A 20,285-nucleotide genomic window follows, 5' to 3' on the forward strand; every position below is an offset into this window, starting at 1 on the left:
CCAGCTGTTGTCATTTGCTGGATCTGCCCCTGGAAAATCCAGACCTTGTGACCCTCACAGAAGCAGTTTTATGGATCAAGGATGAATCGGAGTGCTGGCTGCTGGGGTGACCCGTCAGTTATTACTCATTGCCAAGATGATCAGAAATCAGGTTGCTTGATTGCCCAAGGGAACAGGTGGGCATGTCAGGCCGCCAAGTTGGCAGCTCCTACAAAGACTTCAAAACCCTCTGTAATGGCTTTAGTACCAGACGTAGACTTAAGTCAGTACCAACCCCAGTATTCCACTGTAAACCAAGGAGCTACAGAATGAGGTATTGGATACATTGCTGGCACGAGCTAGAGCTAGCTGGACATACAACGAGCAAGGATAATTCTTATCCCAGGCATCTTGTGGAAAAAACGATTAGTTGTATTTACCAAAGCACCCCAGATGGGTGAGATGTGACTCTCCCGTTGGTCCAGAAGTATATTGTGGGTCCCAATCTTCAAAGAACCATCAAAAGAGAGTCAAAAGATGTGACATTTGTGCTAAAAACTATCCTGAGACTGGGTTCCCACCAGTTCTAGAAGGTATGACACTTAGAGTCACCAAACCTGGAGAAGACGAGCTGGTTGATGCCACAAACAACAGGTAATTTTAGCATTTGCTGATATTTATAAACACCTTGTTCAAGTTGAGTTGAAGCTTTTCCATGTTCTTCAGAGAAGGCATCAGAAGTTGTCAGAAAACAAAACCAGATTTGGATTGCGGCTAACAATTCAGTGACAGCGGAATGGTATTTATGGCAAAGGTCCCATAAGCCAGTGTCCGGTGTGATGGTAAAACTCAGTGGAAAGTGCATGCTTCATCCAGCCCCCAGTCAGCTGGGAAACTGGACAAAAGTGAATCATATGCTTAGAAAAACTTTGGCCAAAGTTTGTGAAGAAGCCAATTTCAAGCTGGGGGGGAAGCCTTGCTGGTTACCCTGCTTCGGGTAAATGGCCCCTAGCGATAAGCCTGGTTTCAGCCCTGGGGAAGTACTCTGGGGAAGGCCCGTTCTGCATGCTTTTCACGACTTCGGAATTCCTGACAGGCCTGCATCAGGGAATTGGGTCCTATCAGGGATGTTCAATCTTTGGGAGATACTTAGCTGCGCTACGTGAGTTTGCTTGCAGCAGGTTGACGTATGCCCCACAAATGTGCCCTTACACTGCTCGAATCCTGAAGACCTGGGGTCACAAAAGACCTGAAAGAGGAAGCATCTGGAGGACCGAATCCAGCCTTGTTGGACGGGACCTTCTGTGTGCTGTTGAGCACCCGTTCTCCAGTGATGCTAAAGGGAGTTAGAGCTGCCGCCGCACTCAGGTGAAGCTGGTTCTGCAGGAGTTCGTAGGTCCCCCGTACCCTGTCAGCAAGGAGAACATCAAAAAGACTCCTGCTTGCATCGGTGACCCTTGGACGGGCCTAAAACTACTCAGGAGAGCTGGTCCAAAGAAATCAGTCAATACTTAGCGTTTTTCTATTGTTGGCAACCTCTCAAGCTTGAAAAGATAATCCACCATTAGGATTTCGGCAGTGTTGGCCAAGGCTGGCAGTTGTTCTCACGGTTGAGTATGTCATTCTGACTCCGTGCAGAGTATGGACCACAGCAGCCCAGCAGTAACGCTTGTGACCTGGTGCACCCCATCAGTTTAGAGTCTGGTTAATTCCAGTCGTCCAGTTAACCTGCTTCTTGATGATATTTTCAGGGATTCTGCAGAATGAAAGTAGTGATCCTCCTGAATTACTAGGTGTGCTGTTACCGTCGCCAGCTTACACTTTGTTTGTAGATAGGAATACTTCACTAGGGGAATGAGAGTGCAGACCTCTTGGTAACGGAGAATGTTGTGTTTCAGTTGGTATGTTGGAACTAAAGAGTATTTCTAAATGAATGCAGAAGGTTCCGCTCTGCTCACTCCGACCTCCTCCCATTTCAGCCAGGAGTAGCTGGAGTAGCTGGAGTAGCTGGAGTGGTCATGGTCCCATTTCCCTCAAGAAGGAGGAATGATCAAAAGACGGTGGTGATTGAAACAGATGACCAAAGGTTAAGAGGACTAAAAAATGCAGCTGCAGCTTTTCACCCAGGCCTTTCTTGGTTTGCCTTGAGAAGTGGCTCTGTCTCCTCCTCCGGGCAGGCAGATTTCAGGCCTGCTCTCCCATCTCCTGCTCGGCCTCTCCAAGAAACCCTTTCCTTGATGCATATTCAGAATCTCGGTGATTGGCTTTGCTGCACTGTGGGCATAGAACTTGTTTGGCTACCCACGGGGTCAATTCTTTGTTGCCTGATCAAAATAGAAGTATGTTTCATTTCCACCGCTGGTACCTGTTCATTTGACAGTGTGGTAACGTGCACGGATTAAACCGCAAGACATTCACAATCCAATGAATGGAGCGACACGCACTGAAATAAATACTCTCTTTCACTAGCATCTTCTGCAAGGTGAACTGCAGGCAGTGTAACTGTCCTCTTTCTGCTTAGCAGTGATCGCCACAATTACCCATGCTCCTTCATCCTCATTAGTGTACAAGTAAAATTAATGTATTTTAAGTGGTAACTTTATCCATGAGGCTGTATAAGAAACTGAAATGTTCGGATTTAAAAACCAAAACTTCAAACTTAACGTAGCTTTGGAATTAGAAAACATTATTGACTAATTCGTTTTTATCAAAAAATTTTTTTTGGTAAGATTTTATTTATTGATTTGCTTGAGAGAGAATGAGAGAGCATGAAAGGGGGTTAGGTCAGAGGGAGAAGCAGACCCCCTGCTGAGCCGGGAGCCTGACACGGGGCTCGATCCTAGGACCCTGGGATCATGACCTGAGCCGAAGACAGAGGCTTCACCCACTGAGCCACCCAGGCACTCGGATTTTTCAAAATTCTTACGCCACATCTTTCACAAAATAATTCTGCCTAATTTATTTGGGGAATCCTAACATTCAGTTGGCTAAAGTATCATTTTAAATAAACGGGAGTGTTTGATTTATCTGTGTTGATTGTAGTTCTCAGACATTAGCTGTCTGACTCAGAGACTCGATAAAACACTGCCAAGCTCTGCGGCCAGAATTCCCGAGTTACTAGGTCTGGGGTTGCTGCAAGGATTTGTATTTCTGACGGTTCCGGGGGGGCCCGTGCTGCTTCTGCGGCCCTGCAGCCGTGCTCTGATGAGTCACGGACGGAGGTGGTGTGATATCTCCTCAAAATTAAAGAAGAGCACTTAGAAGAAGCTAACCTGAATTCCAGCATGCTCCTCTAACAAATACTGTTTCGTCACAGTACTTCGGACCGCCCTCTTTTTAGGAAATGAAACACTGCGGATGCAGCTAAGATGTGTACGCACCATCCTCTGCCATCGGACTCTCCTCCTCTTCCTGAAAAGTAACCATTCCAGAACGTAACCGTCCCCACATTAGGTTCTTGCTACCTGTCTGTATATATGTCCCCAAAGTAAAACGTTTTGCATATTTTAATGGTGTTTAAATGATAGGACGTGGGTCATTTTTGTGCTTTTTAAATTGTTTCTTAGCTCTGTGCATGTTATATATTCTCTCATAGTTGCATATTTGTAACTGTAGTGTACTTTTTGATGACACACCACATTCATTTTATCCATTCTTCCATTGGTGGGCATGTAGGTTTGTGATGGGCACTAATTATTACATGATTGTCATTCCTTAGAAATAAGGGATTTTACCTCGCTGCTTCCTTTCCTCATTTTTCCTTGCTATTAAGCCCCCCGCGTTCTTTGAGCACTTCCTCTCTCGTATGGAGGAGACACCGCTTCCTTCCATTCCCAGGGGAATGAATATCTTCGTCTAAGCCAGTCACGGTGGTTTCTTCCTTTACCAGTGATGAGTGAGTAGTACAGTTCTGCTCTTAATATATGTAAAGAGAAATCTGGGAGAAACTTTAGGGAAAGACTCTTCTCCCTGGGTAAAAAGAGGCATGACGAGGGGTGCCTGGGGGGCTTGGCTAAGCGTCTGCCTTTTGCTCAGGTCGTGATCCCAGGGTCCTGGGATGGAGCCCCGTATCAGGCTCCCTGCTCAGTGGGGAGTCTGCATCTCCCTCTCCTCCCTCTGGCCCTCCCCCGGGTGCCTCTCTCTCTTCTCTTCTCTTTCTCGCTCACTCTCAAATTAATAATAATAATTATTATTATTTTTATTTTTATTAAAGAGAAATGAAGATGAATCCTCCAGCTTTGGGTATAGTTGTGTAATGATGGGATGGTTTTAGCAACAACAGATCCTCGCGAGGGGACAAATCTACGAGCTTGGGTTTTTGATCATGTTGTTTCCCTGAACCACCCATTTCTTCCAACTTTTTTTTTTTTTTATGTGAAATATTCTTCTAGTGTTCTGTTATTTACGGTCAAAGTATCCTGGTACAAGATAGTTAACATTTAAGAAAAAAACAACAACAGCAGTACTTCAGTGAAGAGTCTTGAGTTTGTCTCCTGTGTCTGAGGGCAGGGTCACGTTCACCCTTAGTAGATGTCAGATTGCTTCCCAAAACGATTGCACCTGTAATCCACACTCCCATCAGCAGTGTTTAGTAGTTTCTACTTCTCTGCATTATATCTTTGCTTAACCCATTTGCCAGATATTTTTATTTGTTAATGTCTTGGTCCATTATCTGTGTTAGTAGTTATGTTATTTTTTCAACAAGCTGTCCTCTTTTTCCCCCCTAAGATTGGTTTGTTATTTTAGAGAGGGAGAGAGGGAGAGCCCTTGAGCAGTGGGAGGGGCGAAGGAAGAGAGAGCAGCAGACTCCCCGCTGGGAGTGGAGCACAGTCTGAAAACCCTGAGCCAGACAAGAGTTGGGCGCCCACTGACTGAGCCACCCAAGGGCCCCCGTCCTCTTGAGATCATCTGTGTAGCTATCTGTGCAGTATTGGAGTTTCTTCCATATCGATTAAATATGTTTTATATATTCTGGGTACTGGTCTTTAATATGCATTGTTTACAGGTGCTCATTGCAAAGATTTCTGGTTTGTGTCTTGTCATAGGCTTTGTCTGTGGTGGTCTTTACTATAGAGTAATACTTAAAGAATTTAAGTTAAGATTTCTTTTAAAATTTGTGGTTTCTGTGTCTTACCAGAAAAATTTTTTCCTGAAGTCATAACACTCTCCTGGATTTTCTTCTAAAACTTGTAAAGAATTTTACTGTTCACATTTAGTCTTTTGGAGGTGACTTTGGTGTATGGCGGGAGGAGAAGCTGTTGCTTCACAGTCAGTATTATGGATTTTCGTTCCGAAATCTCTCCTGTTCCTCTTGTGTATTTGTCTGTTCCTGTTGCCAGATCGGTATTATTTTAGCGAGTGTAACTTTATAAATAAAAAAGTCTTTGTTACCCTGCTAAGCTATCAGATTGTTTTGCTGTCTTTGGGCTCCTGCTCCTCATAAGAATTTTTGGGTAAGCTTGTGCAATTTTACCGAAATCAAATAGCTACTAGGATTTTAATTGACACTGAATTAAATTTGTACATTTGGGAGGACTTCATGTACCTTCTGTCTCCCCCATGGAGGTGTCCTTCAGTAATCTTACACATTTCTTTTTCTAATGGTCTTCTGTTTATTTCTAGAAGCCTTATAATTTTTAATCACATTTTCTAACTGGTTTTCAGTTGAAGAAAATTTTCCTTTATTTTGTTATTTTATTTTATATTAAAGATTTTATTTATTTGACAGAGATAGCAAGAGAGGGAACATAAGCAGGGGGAGTGGGAGAGGGAGAAGCAGGCTTCTGCAGAGCAGAGCGCCCAATGTGTGGCTCGATCCCGGGACCCTGAGGATCATGACCTGAGTCGAAGGCACAGGCTTAATGACTGAGCCACCCAGGCACCCCCCAAATTTTATTTCTAACATTTTCACCAGGTGCTTCGGTGGCTTATTCGGTTCAGCATCCTGGGATCAAGTCAGTCTGGCTACTTGCTCGGCAGGGCGTCTGCTGCTTCCTCTCCCTCTGCCCCTTCCCCCTGTGTGTGCTTGTGCTCTCTCTCATGCACACGCTCTCTTTTTCTCAAATAAGTTTTTAAAGAAATTAAAAAATAACTTTTTCATTGAAATACAGTATGTGTATAGAAAAATGCACATTTTTCTATAATGTAAGGGATGCCTGGGTGGCTCAGTGTGTTAAGCCTCTGCCTTTGGCTTGGGTCATGATCTCAGGGTCCTGGGATTGAGCCCGATGCGGGGCTCTTTGCTCCAAGGGGAGCCTGCTTCCTCCTCCCTCTGCCTGCCTCTCTGCCTACTTGTGATCTCTGTCTGTCAAAAAAAAAAAAAAAAAAAAGTACACAGTAAAACACAATGAATTATCACAAAGTAGGCATATTTGTGTAAATGTTACTCAGAAAAAGAGAATGTTACTTCACTTTCCAGTTCCAATTATTACCCTCTACCTTCCTTTCAAAAAGTCATCATGGAGGTGCCTGGCTGGCTTAGTTGAAAGAGCGTGTGACTCTTGATCGTGGGGTTGTGAGTTCAAGCCCCGTGTTGGGTGTAGAGCTTACTTAAAAATAAAATCTTTTTTAAAAAAGTCATTGTTATTTTGGTTTAGTTTTACCCATTTTTAACTTTATATAAATATATATGGCTTATTACATGCTTTGTGTCTGGTGTGTGCTTCAGTGTTTGCCATCTTTTCCACAGTCTGTGAGATTTATTTGTGTTGATGTGTGAAGCTATAATTTCGTTTTCATTCCTGTGTCGTATTCCAGTAGAAGATTACTCTGTTCGCCCATTCAACGGTTGATGAGCATTTGGTCTTTTTTCCAGTCTTAAGCTATGATGAATGCTGATTGTGCTGATTTTCATGTTCTTGTCTGTTGGTGTCAGTCTGCATGCATTTCTGTGGAACATATACCCAGGATTAGAATTGCTTTGTGAGTGGATATGCTTATGCTCAACTTCTGGAAGTTCCTGTCAGACATTTTTCCAAAAGATACCAATGTATGGTTAGTCCCACCAGTAGTGCATTCAAATTTGAGTTAACTCCATATTCTTAACTTACATCTTTTGTATTTTTTTTCATTCTGGTGGGTATATAGTAGTTATTAACTGTGATTTTAATGGATATTTCTCTGATAACTATTGAAGTTGAGACCCTTCGTATGCTTAGTAATTTGGCTGTTTTCTTATGAAGTGCCTGGTCAGACTGCTTCACATTTCTCCATTGAATTTTCTCATAATTTTCATATTCCCTTTTAGAAATTCCTTGTACATTTTTGATTGGTAATGTTGTGGTAATCTTTTCTAAGTTTGTGGCTTGCTCTTCTTTTTTTTTTTTTTAAGATTTTATTTTTAAGTAATCTCTGTACCCAACATGGGGCTTGAACCTACAACCCCAGTATCAAGAGTCACATGCTCTACCTGAGGCACCTCCCCTTTTTGTTTTAAAGACCCGTGGCTTACCCTTCTATTTAAAAAAAAAAAAAAAAAAAAAAATTAGACAGTGTGTGATTGATTGGTAGGGAGAAGCAGAAGAAGAGGGGAAGCAGACTCCCTGCTGAGCCCAGAGCCCAAGACAGGGCTCCATCTCATAACCCTGAGATCATGGTCTGAATTGAAACCGAGAATTGGACACACAACTGACTGAGCCACCCAGGTGCCCTGTGTCTTTTTAATTTCTTAATGATATCTTCTGAAGAACACAAATTCCTTAATTTTAATTGGAGTATTCTTTATTCATTCCCCTTTATAATGTTTTTAATGTTTGGTTTTGAATGTCTTGAAGCTAGTCTTCCAAATCTTCTGGATCTATACTTTTCCGTATAGTAGCTATCAGCCACGTGTGTTTTATCTAGCACTTGAAGTGTGGTTAGTCAGAATTAGGATGTTCTGTAAACGTAAAATACATGCTGGATTTCAATGACATAGTATTAAAAAAGAATGTAAAAAGCTAAGTTTTTATGTTTTTTATATTTATTACATGTTGAAATGATAATATTTTGCTTTTATAATGAGTTAAATAAAATACAACATGAAAATGACTTTGACCTGTTTATTCTAGAACATTTTTTTTTTTTTTAAGATTTTATTCATTCATCTGACAGACAGAGATCACAAGTAGGCAGAGAGTGAGAGGAAGAGAAGCAGGCTCCCTGCTGAACAGAGAGCCCGATGCGGGGCTTGATCCCAGGACCCTGGGACCATGACCCGAGCCGAAGGCAGAGGCCCCAACCCACCGAGCCACCCAGGCGCCCCGATTCTAGAACATTTTAAAATTAATTGACTCACATGCATTTCTATATTCTAGAAGTGTGCTGTCCAGTAGAATTTTCTGTGATGATGGACATGTTCTATATCTATACTGTTAAGTCCCCATGAGCTGAAAGTGTCTATTGAGTGTTTACAGTTTAGCTGAGGTGATTGAGAAGCTGTATTTTAAATGTAGTTAGTTTAAATTTAAGCAGCGATATGTGGGTAGTGGCTACCATATTGAATGGCACAGTTCTGGACACTTTATTGCTTTAACATTTATTGCTTTTTAGGTTTACAATGTGTCTGAATTGATTTTTATATATGATGTGAGGTAGGGGGTCAGGTTTTATTTATTTATTTTTTCTTCCAAATGTAAAACAGATTGACCAGGAACCAAGGAAAAGAGAATCTTTACTATTTATTTACTCATTCATTCATTCATCCATTCATTTATTTTTAGTTTTTTATTTATTTGACAGAGAGAGAGTACAAGTAGGCAGAGCAGTAGGCAGAGGGAGAGGGCAAGCAGATTCCCCACTGAGCAGGGACTCAATTCCAAGACCCTGGGATCATGACCTGAACTGAAGGCAGCTGCTTAACCAACTGAGCCGCTCAGGTGCCCCAGATCTTTACTATTTTTAGACTCTGTTTTGTTTCTTCGGTATATTTGTTTATTCTTCCACTAAATACCACAGCTACTTCAGTAGCTGGTAGAGTGAGTGCTCCTCTCTTATTCTTCATGAAGTCTTGACCATTCTTGGACTTTACTTTTCCCACACAAGTATTTCTTCTGGGATTTTGATTGATACTACATTGGATCTATATCACATCCAGTCATGAACATGAGATAGCCATTCATTTATTTAGGTCTTTTCATTTCTCTCAGTAATATATGATCTTTTATTTATGTAAATGTCTTACACATCTTTTGTTAGGTTTATTCCTAGCTATTGGTATGATAAATGATACTGTTTTCTAATTTCATTTTATAATTTTGCTAGTGTCTAGAAATAAAATTGATTTTTGGTTATTGTCCTTAATATGGCAGTTTTACTAAATTAACTTACTCTTATAGATTCTTTTGGATTTCCTACATACCCAGTTCTGCCGTTAGTGAATAATGATATTTTTCTTTCTGATCTTTATACCTTTTACCATTCTATTTCATCTTGTATATTGCACTGAACAGGACCTCAAGAACAAGGATCAGTTAGTTTTCAAAAAGGACCAGATAAGAGGGAAACCAGCAGTTCCTGTATAACTATATGGTAGATTCTTAAGTGTTATGCTTAAAGGGAGTCAGGATAGTCTATAGATGGAGTGATGAGCAATTTGTTCTAATTGGAAGGACTGTGCACTATTTTGATAAATTAAAAGGGGCCATTTTTATAGGGAATTGAAGAAGGAAAGAATGATTTATAGCACTGAAAGAAATGCGAAACGTTTCCCTCATGGATTGACAATTGCTGGAGAGTTTATGATTATATTGAATGTATCTAAGTACGAACTAATGCCTGCTTCTCTTTTTAAATCCCTTTAGGAAAAATAGAAATGAAGGTACATATGCATACAAAATTTTGCCTCATTTGTTTGCTGACATTTATTTTCCATCACTGCAACCATTGCCATGAAGAACATGACCATGGTTCTGAGGAACATCACAGACATCATCGTGGAATGACAGAATCGGAGTCAAGCAAATTTTCAGTGCTGGATGCTGAAAATGAAAAAAAATATTATATTGAAAAACTTTTTGACCGTTATGGTGAAAATGGAAGATTATCCTTTTTTGGTCTGGAGAAACTTTTAACAAACTTGGGCCTTGGAGAGATAAAAGTAGTTGAGATTAATCATGAGGATCTTGGCCATGATCATGTTTCTCACTTAGATATTTTGGCAGTTCAAGAGGGAAAGCATTTTCACTCCCATAACCACCAGCATTCCCACAATCATTTGAATTCAGAAAATCAAACTGTGACTAGCGTATCAACAAAAAGAACCCATAAGTGTGATCCAGAGAAAGAGACAATTGAAGTATCTGTCAAATCTGATGATAAACATATGCATGACCATAGTCATCGTTTATGTCATCACCATTGTCTGCATCATCGCCTCGATCATAACGGCACTCGCCATTTTCCTAATGATTCCGTTGCTCACAGTGAGCGTGGGGAGACTAGCCATGAACCTTCAACAGAGACCAATAAAACACAGGAACAGTCTGAAAGTAAGCTACCGAAAGGAAAGAGGAAGAGAAAAGGGAAGAAAAGTAATGAAAATTCTGAGGTTATTACACCAGGTTTTCCACCCAACCATGTTCAGGGTGAACAGTATGAGCATAATCGGGTCCACAAACCTGATCGTGTACATAACCCAGGTCATTCTCATGTACGCCTTCCAGAACATAATGGTCATGATCCTGGTCATGTACACCAAGATCTTAATCCTGATAATGAAGGTGAACTTCGACATACTAGAAAGCGAGAAGCACCACACGTTAAAAAAAGTGCAATTTATTCAGCTGCTACTCACAAAGATCATAATGAAGATCACCGTCAGCATGAGGTAGGTGTAAAGAAGATGGTTGCTCCATAATTCTCAGATAATTGTGGAACATTGTAGATAACAAAAGAAGTAACAGTGGAGAGCAGTCAATTATATTCCAACTTATTTCCAGGTAATGTTCCTGAGCAAAATTCTTTAAGGAATTTAAATCAGATTAAAGTTTTTTTTATCTGGATTTTCATTTGCAGTGTTCTCAAATATGGATTCCTCAAATCTAAATACTTAAAGGTTGTTAGAACATGTATTCCTTATTTTACTTTCCAGCTTATGACTTGTTTTGACTTCCCAAGTTAGTTTTCATTTTGTTATTGCTAGTTGGTTCTAGATGTTGGAAAATTGAAGTCCTTTCTGTTCACCTGCCCTGTTGGAAAGTAGGCATTTTCTTTTTCATAATTATTAACTTAAATGAATTAACTACAGAATGGTTCCCAGTCATTGATGTAGTTCTAAAGTCAGTTATTTTATATATGTGGTAGGTTTGTTTTTTCCATGTCACTTTATTGTAGGGCCTACTTCCTCATAATTAATTTATTTTCATGTCTTTGGCAGATGTAGGGTGAATGCAAAAAGATAAAATAATAGGAAAATCCACTCGTCATGGGATGGTTGCCCTATCCTTTAAAATTTTTATGTTCCTTTGAATACTTTCACATTTGATTGGTTCTTTCTCAATTTTTTTTTTAACTACTTAAACATGTTTGTTTTTGTTGCATTAAAAGTATATCAACATCCTTGTTGAATTCTAATTTTTAGTACTTATTAAAGTTTAGAAAATTGTTGAACTTCCTTATTGTTCACACGTATAAAAAGCCACACTACACCATCTAATGGGGGAAAATGACCTCACCTTTTTTGTTTCTGTCTCTATTATTGAAGTATATTTTGCATTTATGGAAATAACTCTGTGTTTCTTCCCTGTGTAAATAATCAGATACTGGTTTTCAGCAGCACTGATTTTTTTTTTTAAATTAATTTTTAAAAATTTTAAATTAACGTATAGTGTGTTATTAGCCCCAGGGATACAGGTCGTGAATCACCAGGCTTACACACTTCACAGCACTCACCATAGCACATACCCTCCCCAGTGTCCATAGCCCAACCACCATCTCCCTACCCACCTCCCCCCAGCAACCCTCAGTTTGTTTTGAGATTAAGAGTCTCTTAGGGTTTGTCTCCCTCCTGACCCCATCTTGTTTCATTTATTCCTTTTCTACCCTCCAGGCCCCTCATGTTGCCTCTGCACTTCCTCACAAGAGAGAGATCATATGATAATTGTCTTTCTCTGATTGACTTATTTTGCTCAGCATAATACCCTCTAGTTCCATCCACGTCGTTGCAAATGGCAAGATTTCATTTCTTTTGATGGCTGCATAGTATTCCATTTGTATACATATTGTATATACATATTGTATACATATACCACATCTTCTTTATCCATTCATCTGTTGATGGACATCTAGGTTCTTCCGCTAGTTAGGTTGTTGTAGACATTGCTCCTATAAACATTCGGGTGCACGTTAGCAGCACTGATTTTAAAATCCCTTATATTTTAGAATGTCAGTGTACTTGTAAGGAAATACTTTTATTTATTTACTACCTTAGATAATATCCTAGAATCATCTCTTGATCATAACTAGATGTTATCATTAATGTTACTTTTTCTATCAGACTTGTGGGGTCTATATCAGAGATGTTGTTTTATATCCTTACAGGTCTGATGCATAGTTTTCTGATGAATTCTGATGAATTTTTTCAGGATTTCTAGAAATGTTGTATGCACTGGATAGAGTAGTACCTCATGTTAAGACCTGAGAAGGATACTTTTCTTTTTATATGTTTTGATTTTGTTTTTTGTACCATAAATAAAACCATAATGAGGTTGCAAGTCAGTAAAGAAGCATGCAACCAAAGTGTATGATGTATGAAAAAGAAAGGCTACTCTCTCCTCTGCGTTTGTTTTAGATATTTGCTCTATGATAGGTCCAGACTTTTCTGCTATTTGTTTTCTGCTTTGTTTTGTTTTGTACTTAAAAGAACCAGTAGAAGTTGTCTTCTTTTACCTTCCACTTACAGCATTGGGTTAGAGTTCCCCAATATAATATTTTTGGGGGTACCTTAGATAATCAAAATGTCTGTATTGTGTATTTTAATACAAAGTTGTTAAAATTCTCTATGTTTAATAATCTGTAATTATGGATGATTGCACTTTTAATAGGGAAATGATTTTTCTCTTCACCCTTTATGAATGTAGTTGTGAGTGATTTTTATTAATTATTGAGGAAAGTTATAATTTTTCATGTGTTGGAGTGAAAGATGGCTTAAAGTCCACGTAGAGTTGGGTAGTGAAGTTGAATGTGTTTCAGTCATAAATTCTTAAAGAAAATCTTTATTTGTAATAGATATCTATATTACAGTTTATTTTCAAATCATATTTAGACTTTTTTATTATGCAGTAATTTCTTTTTCTGCTCAATCTTCTCAATATACTCATTTACTTAATTTGTTTTATCAATTTTTTGCAGTGTTTGAACGTCACTCAGTTGTTAAAATACTACGGTCATGGTGCCAATTCTCCAATCTCACCTGATTTATTCACATATCTTTGCCCTGCTTTATTATATCAAATCGACAGCAGACTTTGTATCGAACATTTTGACAAACTTTTAGTTGAAGATTTAAGTAAGGATGAAAATCTGGTTCCTGAAGATAAGGCAAATATAGGGGCATCAGGTAAGAAAGATTCAAGTTTTTGTTTGTGTTTTTTCCCCTCAAACTAGTCTCTCTACTATTTTAAGAATGTATTTGAATTAGAAAGTAATTCCAAATCACTGTTTTCCTGTGGGTGACTTTCAGTGTGCTTTCGTCAGGATTAGATATGAAAGTTTAAAAAAGATTGGGGAAAGAGAAGAGGCACAACAGAGTTTACTTGTCTTTTTAAGATAAAGATTATGAAGGTTTTGCTTTGGACAGAGAACCAGATTAAAAAGAAAATAAAGATTTGTGAGAAATGGATTCTTCTTGAGGAGCAGATGTAAGTAATGGGGCTGCCTGGGGCTGCCGGTTAAAGTCATTGGCATTGTAATTACTTAACGTTAATCTGAGAGTAGAGGGCCTCTGTGAAAAGCTAAGTTTGAATTTGTAAGGAAGTAAAAAGGGAAGCCACTGTGGTCAGACTCTCTGAATAATGTCAGAAGTGCCGGTGCCTGGCACATGAATTCATTGTGGGCAGTTTGATAGAGCGCGTCAACGAACGTAAAACCAAAACTATTTTGAGGATTCTGTCTAGGCTCTTTTAAAACCATGTCTGGTTGGCTAGATAACCCCCCCCACCCCTTGATGTTCACAGGTATCTCCCACTTAATATTTCTAAAACTTCTTCTCCACAGAAACTTTGTACTCCTTACTGAATCTCAAATGCCATAACAGTTCATTTTTTTAAATAAAATCTGAAAATCTTTGGCATTTTTCTCTTAAGGTTTTGTTTTTCCTTTTTTCCCTGCATAATCCATCGTCAAGTCCAGTTACCTCTCCTCTTAAATTCCTTCGAGCTCTATCCACTCCACCATAACTTGGTTTTTGATTGCACTGTTGAAATAACTTCATTACCTTCCCGTTCTAAAAATGCAAATGAGATTTTCTGACACAGAGTTTTTTCTTTTTAGTGACTGCTAACGTCCTTGAACAGACAAATATTGCAGGCATTCTTCTAGACTCAGTGACTTTTACGTTTTGCAGCAGGTGTGGAAGGGGGAGAATGTTCTGTTAACCTCCCGCAAATATCAGAGCTGGTCAGTGACAGTGCTAGGATTCAAGCTGAGGGAATTCAGCCATTTTGCTATCCACGTGCTAAGTGTTTCACATGCTCCCCCCACCCCCCCACTAAATGTTAGCAGTATTCTATTGAATTATTTTTGTTTAAAGATTTACTTATTTTAGAGAGAGAAAGAGAGCACAAGCGAGTTTGCAGGTGATTATTAGCGCTGTCAGAAATGAAGGGGCAGAGGGAGTGGGGGAGAGAGAGAATCCTCAAGTAGGCTCCTGACTGAGTGCAGAGCTAGACGCGGGGCTCAGTCCCCTGAGGTCATGACCTGAGCCAAAATCAAGAGTCGAATGCTTAACGGATTGAACTACCCAGGCACCCCACTCTATCGAATTATTATGTGAGGGAGCTCTTACATGGTTCTGATTCTTACAGACTTTATAAACTGTAGTATAGAAAGGTTTCGGGACTTGCCTACCTTTCCCCGGGGGCCTAATAAATGGTAGAGCCCACCACACCCGAGGTTTGTCATAAATCCTCTGGGCAGTTAATCACTATGCTGTTACCTTCCAAATTTAGTTAATTTGGATATCCCCTTTAAATTTTGCCGTGTATCTTTATACTATTCAATATTTTTCATTAGCTCTCTAGTATTTGTCATTATATCTTTGATACTGTAAGCAGTAATGTAGAATTGTTGCGATGTGCTAGTTGTATTTTTTCTCCTATATTTTAGGAAACTATTATGCTGTATTGTTCGAGGTTCGGAGTCCTTCACTTGGTGGGTCAGGCTTTCCGGGACAGGCCGGCTGCCTCCCTCCTCCTCTGTCCTCCCCCACCATTCATTTCTGTCCTCGCAGCCCTAACCGTGCTCAGACTCCTGTTGATAGATTCTTCCGTTTGCCCCTCAGTTATCGCTGCCTTTTCACATTCTGAACCTTTCAGTCGTTTTTACATCCACTCTGGATTATAACTTAAAGTTTTCAATGTTTTAATATTGACATAATCTGTATATTTTAACAGAGCTGTTGGCAGATGCTTGACAATAATAACATTGAAAGTTGGAGTTTATTCAATCCGAAAAGCCTTAGAGGAAATTATGCTTGCTTTGAAAACAAATATATAATAGTGAATATTGATTAGTTGTTTGCAGGTGGTTATTAGCACTGTCAGAAATGAAGTTTGAATTAAGTATGTCTTGATAGATGTTAATAATTGTTGGAGAGATTGCCCTGCTAGTAATTATTTTTAATGACTGCTGCACCATTAAGAAAGGTTAACTTGTTCCATATAAATCTCCCATAGTGACACAGCTACTATCTCATTACTGTTCAAAGTCTGCTGTGAACCAAGTACGCCATATACTGTGTATGTTAGAAATCGTTTGTTTCACAAGATTGGCTCATTTAGTCATAGAGTTGACCCCAGCTTAATTACCAAGGGGGGGGTACAGTTGTGAATAGGCCGCTAAGCATTTTCTGCCAATTAAAATGCTGAAACAGTGTAGAAAACTGCCATCTTGCACATGCTTTGAACTGAGTTAATTAGAAAGTTTCCACAGATGAGCGCTTCTTTTTAAAAGAATGCATTTTCTCTCTAGATAATGAGAAAGGGAGTTGGTGAATAACTAAGCTTGAAGACCTTTAACGTTTTAAGCGACCTAATTTGCAGAATAAGTGAAGCTTGTTTCAGACATTTAACAGTTTTTTTATTGTATATGGTATCTTGGGTGCAAATAAAGGAAACATTTGTTAGTTGTATTTAATAGTTTGCATATTGTTGTTAACATAAGTTTTAGAAAAGATGCCTTTAATTGTTGTTGTTTTGGGATCTTTTTTGGGTTTGTTTTATACTAAACAAGTTGTGATTTAAAAAGCACAATCATTTGGTTAGGAATTAGAAAAATTTTATTACCTGAATTGCTTTTTTTCTACACCTAGGAAATTGTAGTAGAGTTTATGTAAGTGTAAATATGAAAGTTAATTCTAAAAATAGGTCTGTGGGTTTTTTTTTTTTTTTTTTTTTTTTTTTAAGATTTTGGTTATTTATTTGGAATAGAGGGAGCCAGGGGAAGGGAGTGGGAGAAGCAGGCTCCCCACTGAGCAGGAAGCCAGACTCAGGGCCAGATCCCAGGATCGCGACCTGAGCCGAAGGTAGACACTTAACTGACTGAGCCACCCAGAGGCCCCTAAAAATTAAGTCTTTAAATAACACCGGATAATATTTCAAGTACAATAAAATCAAAACAGTGTTTCTTCTCATAGGTCAAAAGGATTATAATTGTCCTTGAAGATTTACAAGTTGTGAGGAGAATGACTATTAAAATTTTAGTGCCGGGAAGCTTAAATTACTTTAAAAATTTTAACGGATCAGTATAAGAAAACATGTGTGTAATAACACTTGTGAGAGATAGTAGGCTGTTTTGCTCATGACATAGTTGTGATGGAAAACCTATAGAAATACCTGGAAAATTTCCAACTTACCTGAAATGGGAAATACAGCTCTTTATCACTTCTTTCTTATCACTGGCAAAAATAAGTGATCATTTATGTTAGATGGACATAAATACTTTAACCTTGCTCTCACATATATTTTCAGGTGACAGTGAAATAAATATAAGTATATTCTGCTGATTTTATGTAATTACTTTTCTTTGGATCCTCCTTGGGTGAACCCATCTCTAAGCGTTAAATACATAAGTGATGAATCACTTGGTGAGAATTCCTGAAAATAGTGTGATTTAATGGAGAATATAGTGGATTAAGAGAGGACTTTGGGTTTAGTTTTTACTTTGCCATTTTATTTTAGCTAGCTATTTAATTATTTTTTATTATGGTAAAATATAAATAACCTACGATTTGCCATTGTGGACCCTGAAAGGTACAAATCAGTGGCACTTACTACATTGCAATGTTGTGCAACCATCAAACTTTTTTTTTTTTTTTTTGAAGATTTTGTTTTTAGGTAATCTCTGTACCCAGCATGGGGCTAGAACATCTCTAAGATCAAACAAGACTTGCATGCTCCACTGACTGAGCTCCCCAAGCACCCCAAGCTATCGGCTACAAATATTTTTTTATCATCCCAAATAGAAACTATAAACAATAAGCAGCATTTCATCTTCATTTTCTTTTCCTCCTAGCCCTTGGTAACATCTCACCTTTTTTGTTTCTGAATTTGACTGTTCTGTTCTAGATAGTTCTTGTAAATGGAATCATTCAGTATTTGTCTTCGTGTCTTTGTGTCTGGTTTATTTCACTCATTGTTCCGAAGTTTCATCCATATTGTAGCATCTATTAGAACTCCATTCTTTTTTATGGCCAAATAATATTCCATTAAATGTAAACACTGCATTTTGTTAATCCGTTCATCCATTGATGAACACTTGGTTGTTTCCACCTTTTGGCTATTTTGAATAAATCTGTAATGAACACAGGCATGCAAGTATCTGTCTGCTTTCAGTTCTTTTAGGGTATATACCTAGGAGTGGAATTCCTGTGTAATAAAGTGATTCCTTTTAGCTTTTTGAGGAATTACTAAACCATTTCTAGAGTGGCTGTGCCATTTTACATTTCCCTCAGCAATGTACCAGGGTTCCAGATTCTCTGCATCTTTACCAGTATGTGTGTGTGTGTGTGTGTGTGTTTACTAACCATTCTAGTAGGTGTGAAATTATATTATTTTAACATTTAACATTTCTCTGCCTCGGTATACAAATCTGTAAAATAGAAGGTCATTGATCTACATAGAATTTTCCAAATCATACTTTGTAGGACCCTGATACACTAATAGGTTCACTAATAGGTGAATACACTAATACACTAATAGGTTCCATGATCAAGTGAGTTAGAAAAATGCCACATGCTCTGTTCGTCTTGCAAAGATTCATGGGGCTTGTTAAGCTGTTAGAGACTCTGAGGGAACTTGTGTGGCCAAGAATTACCCAATCTTTCTGATCATTAAATTCTCCTCTCACTCCCCTCGGAATACCACCTGATGATGAGCACGGTTTGCTCAACACCAGTGTAGATTATTAAATTCTTTCAACGTATACAGTAGGACACTGCCAGTTTAAGGAGCTTCTGGTAAGCAAGGAACTGAAAAAATTACCTTATTAAAGGGGCAGAATAATTGACATCTTTTAAAAGTTTTTTTTTTTTTTTTAATAATTTCCAACTCTGTCAATCAAGTCAAGGTATATAAGGAAGAATAATTAAACTATATTATAATTGTCCCAGTTGTGCCCTCTATATTACATACAAAATATGTTACTGGAAGTTTTTAGTCCTAGAAGGTATTTTTTTCTTAGATCAATTTATTAAAAAATCTTTTGAAGATAGCAAGCATACTAAATATATCTCCTCTAGTTTGAAAAATGAGACAATACTGATTCTAAAAACAGATGTTCTCTCTATATAAATGTGTTCAAAGTTATACAAATTATTTAATTTTAATCTAAGAGCATAGTGTTTTTCTCATTCTTGGTTTTTATGTTGGTCAATAACCAATTTCTTGATAATCACTTGACTGTGTGACCAGAAAACCAAAAGCATTTGTAGTAATTATTTTTTTTTGAAGTGTGTGTTTATATGCATGCATGTTTGTGTATGTATATATATATGTACCAACTCCTTCTGGAGGGCCACTGTCCAAGCTCAGTGTAATACCATTTTACTGAAGGACTCCCAAGTGGCATCATTCACATTTTATTCTAAGTAAATGGCTTTCCCAGAAAGATACATTGAGAATGGCACCCTGGTGGGCAGAGCTCTGATGCTGGATAGATTTATGTAAGGCTTTCGTCTTGATGGGGTTATGTTTTTTTGTATTTCCTGGGTTTCAGATGTCTAATATCACAAATGCCGAAGATTTTCTAATCATAAAGTGGGCTTCTCTTTTTAAAGCATTTATCTTAGTTCATGAATTTACTTTCCCAAATGGATGAGAAAGAGAGAATTTCTTAGCTGATTCATAAAAAATTATACCTGGGAGTGTGTAATGTGTGACGTGTACTCATTTGCATACACATGAACTCATAGACCCTTTCGTACCACGCCCTCCCTCAACCGTTTATGTAAGCACTTGGGTAATTTAACTGTCAGTGATTGGTCCTAAGTCACAATATATTGAGCTCACGTGTCATATTGGCAAATGGATGTTTCACAAATTCAGTTTTGGTTGATTCATCATTTGGTAACTTGGTTTTTAGCTACTTAACCAAAAGCTATTTGAGACTCTAAGTCATCTCAGAATAGTGCAGAATGTTTACGGTTTCATAGACTCTTTCTTAGACTTCTTCATATTCAGAACATCCTTAGCCAGAAATTAAGATGAGAATCTTAGGATGGAAATATTTGCTTAGAATAACGTTCATTTTCAGATAAAATTTTTATGACTAGGGAATAGAATCACATTTTCGCTCAACTCTTTAATGATTAGCTTTTTAGAAATTTGCTTATAAGAATAAGAAATATGCTTATATAAGAATATGTGTCGGTTTAATAGGGCCTTACTCTGTAATGTCAAATTTTAAAATATGCTTCTAATGCTAATTTATTAAATTATTTTGTGTAAGTTAATCATCTTAAATGTCTACTATATCAAATTAATGGTATTTTCTTTATATTAAGATACAGGAATTTAATTTCTATTGCAGATACCTTGAAAAGCAAATCCAGGAAGGAATGAATATATATTTCCTAGTGTAGAATGTAATATAACCCTAGAAAAAAGAAAAGATTA

The 20,285-nt window shown here is 38.1% G+C and overlaps 1 protein-coding gene across 2 annotated transcripts in view; it reads left to right on the forward strand.

Moving 5' to 3' along the window:
• SLC39A10 (solute carrier family 39 member 10) overlaps positions 1-20,285 on the forward strand; it is a 136,426-nt gene that overhangs the window by 87,895 nt on the left and 28,246 nt on the right. For both annotated transcript variants that reach the window (XM_059393093.1, XM_059393092.1), the window contains 2 exons: positions 9,759-10,783; positions 13,306-13,513. In XM_059393093.1, coding sequence (XP_059249076.1) covers positions 9,770-10,783; positions 13,306-13,513 — 1,222 coding nt within the window. In that variant the 5' untranslated portion in view covers positions 9,759-9,769. The remainder of the gene's footprint in view (positions 1-9,758; positions 10,784-13,305; positions 13,514-20,285) is intronic.

The sequence above is a fragment of the Mustela nigripes genome, chromosome 3 (genome assembly GCF_022355385.1).
Source record: "Mustela nigripes isolate SB6536 chromosome 3, MUSNIG.SB6536, whole genome shotgun sequence".
NCBI classification, from domain to species: Eukaryota; Metazoa; Chordata; class Mammalia; order Carnivora; family Mustelidae; genus Mustela; species Mustela nigripes.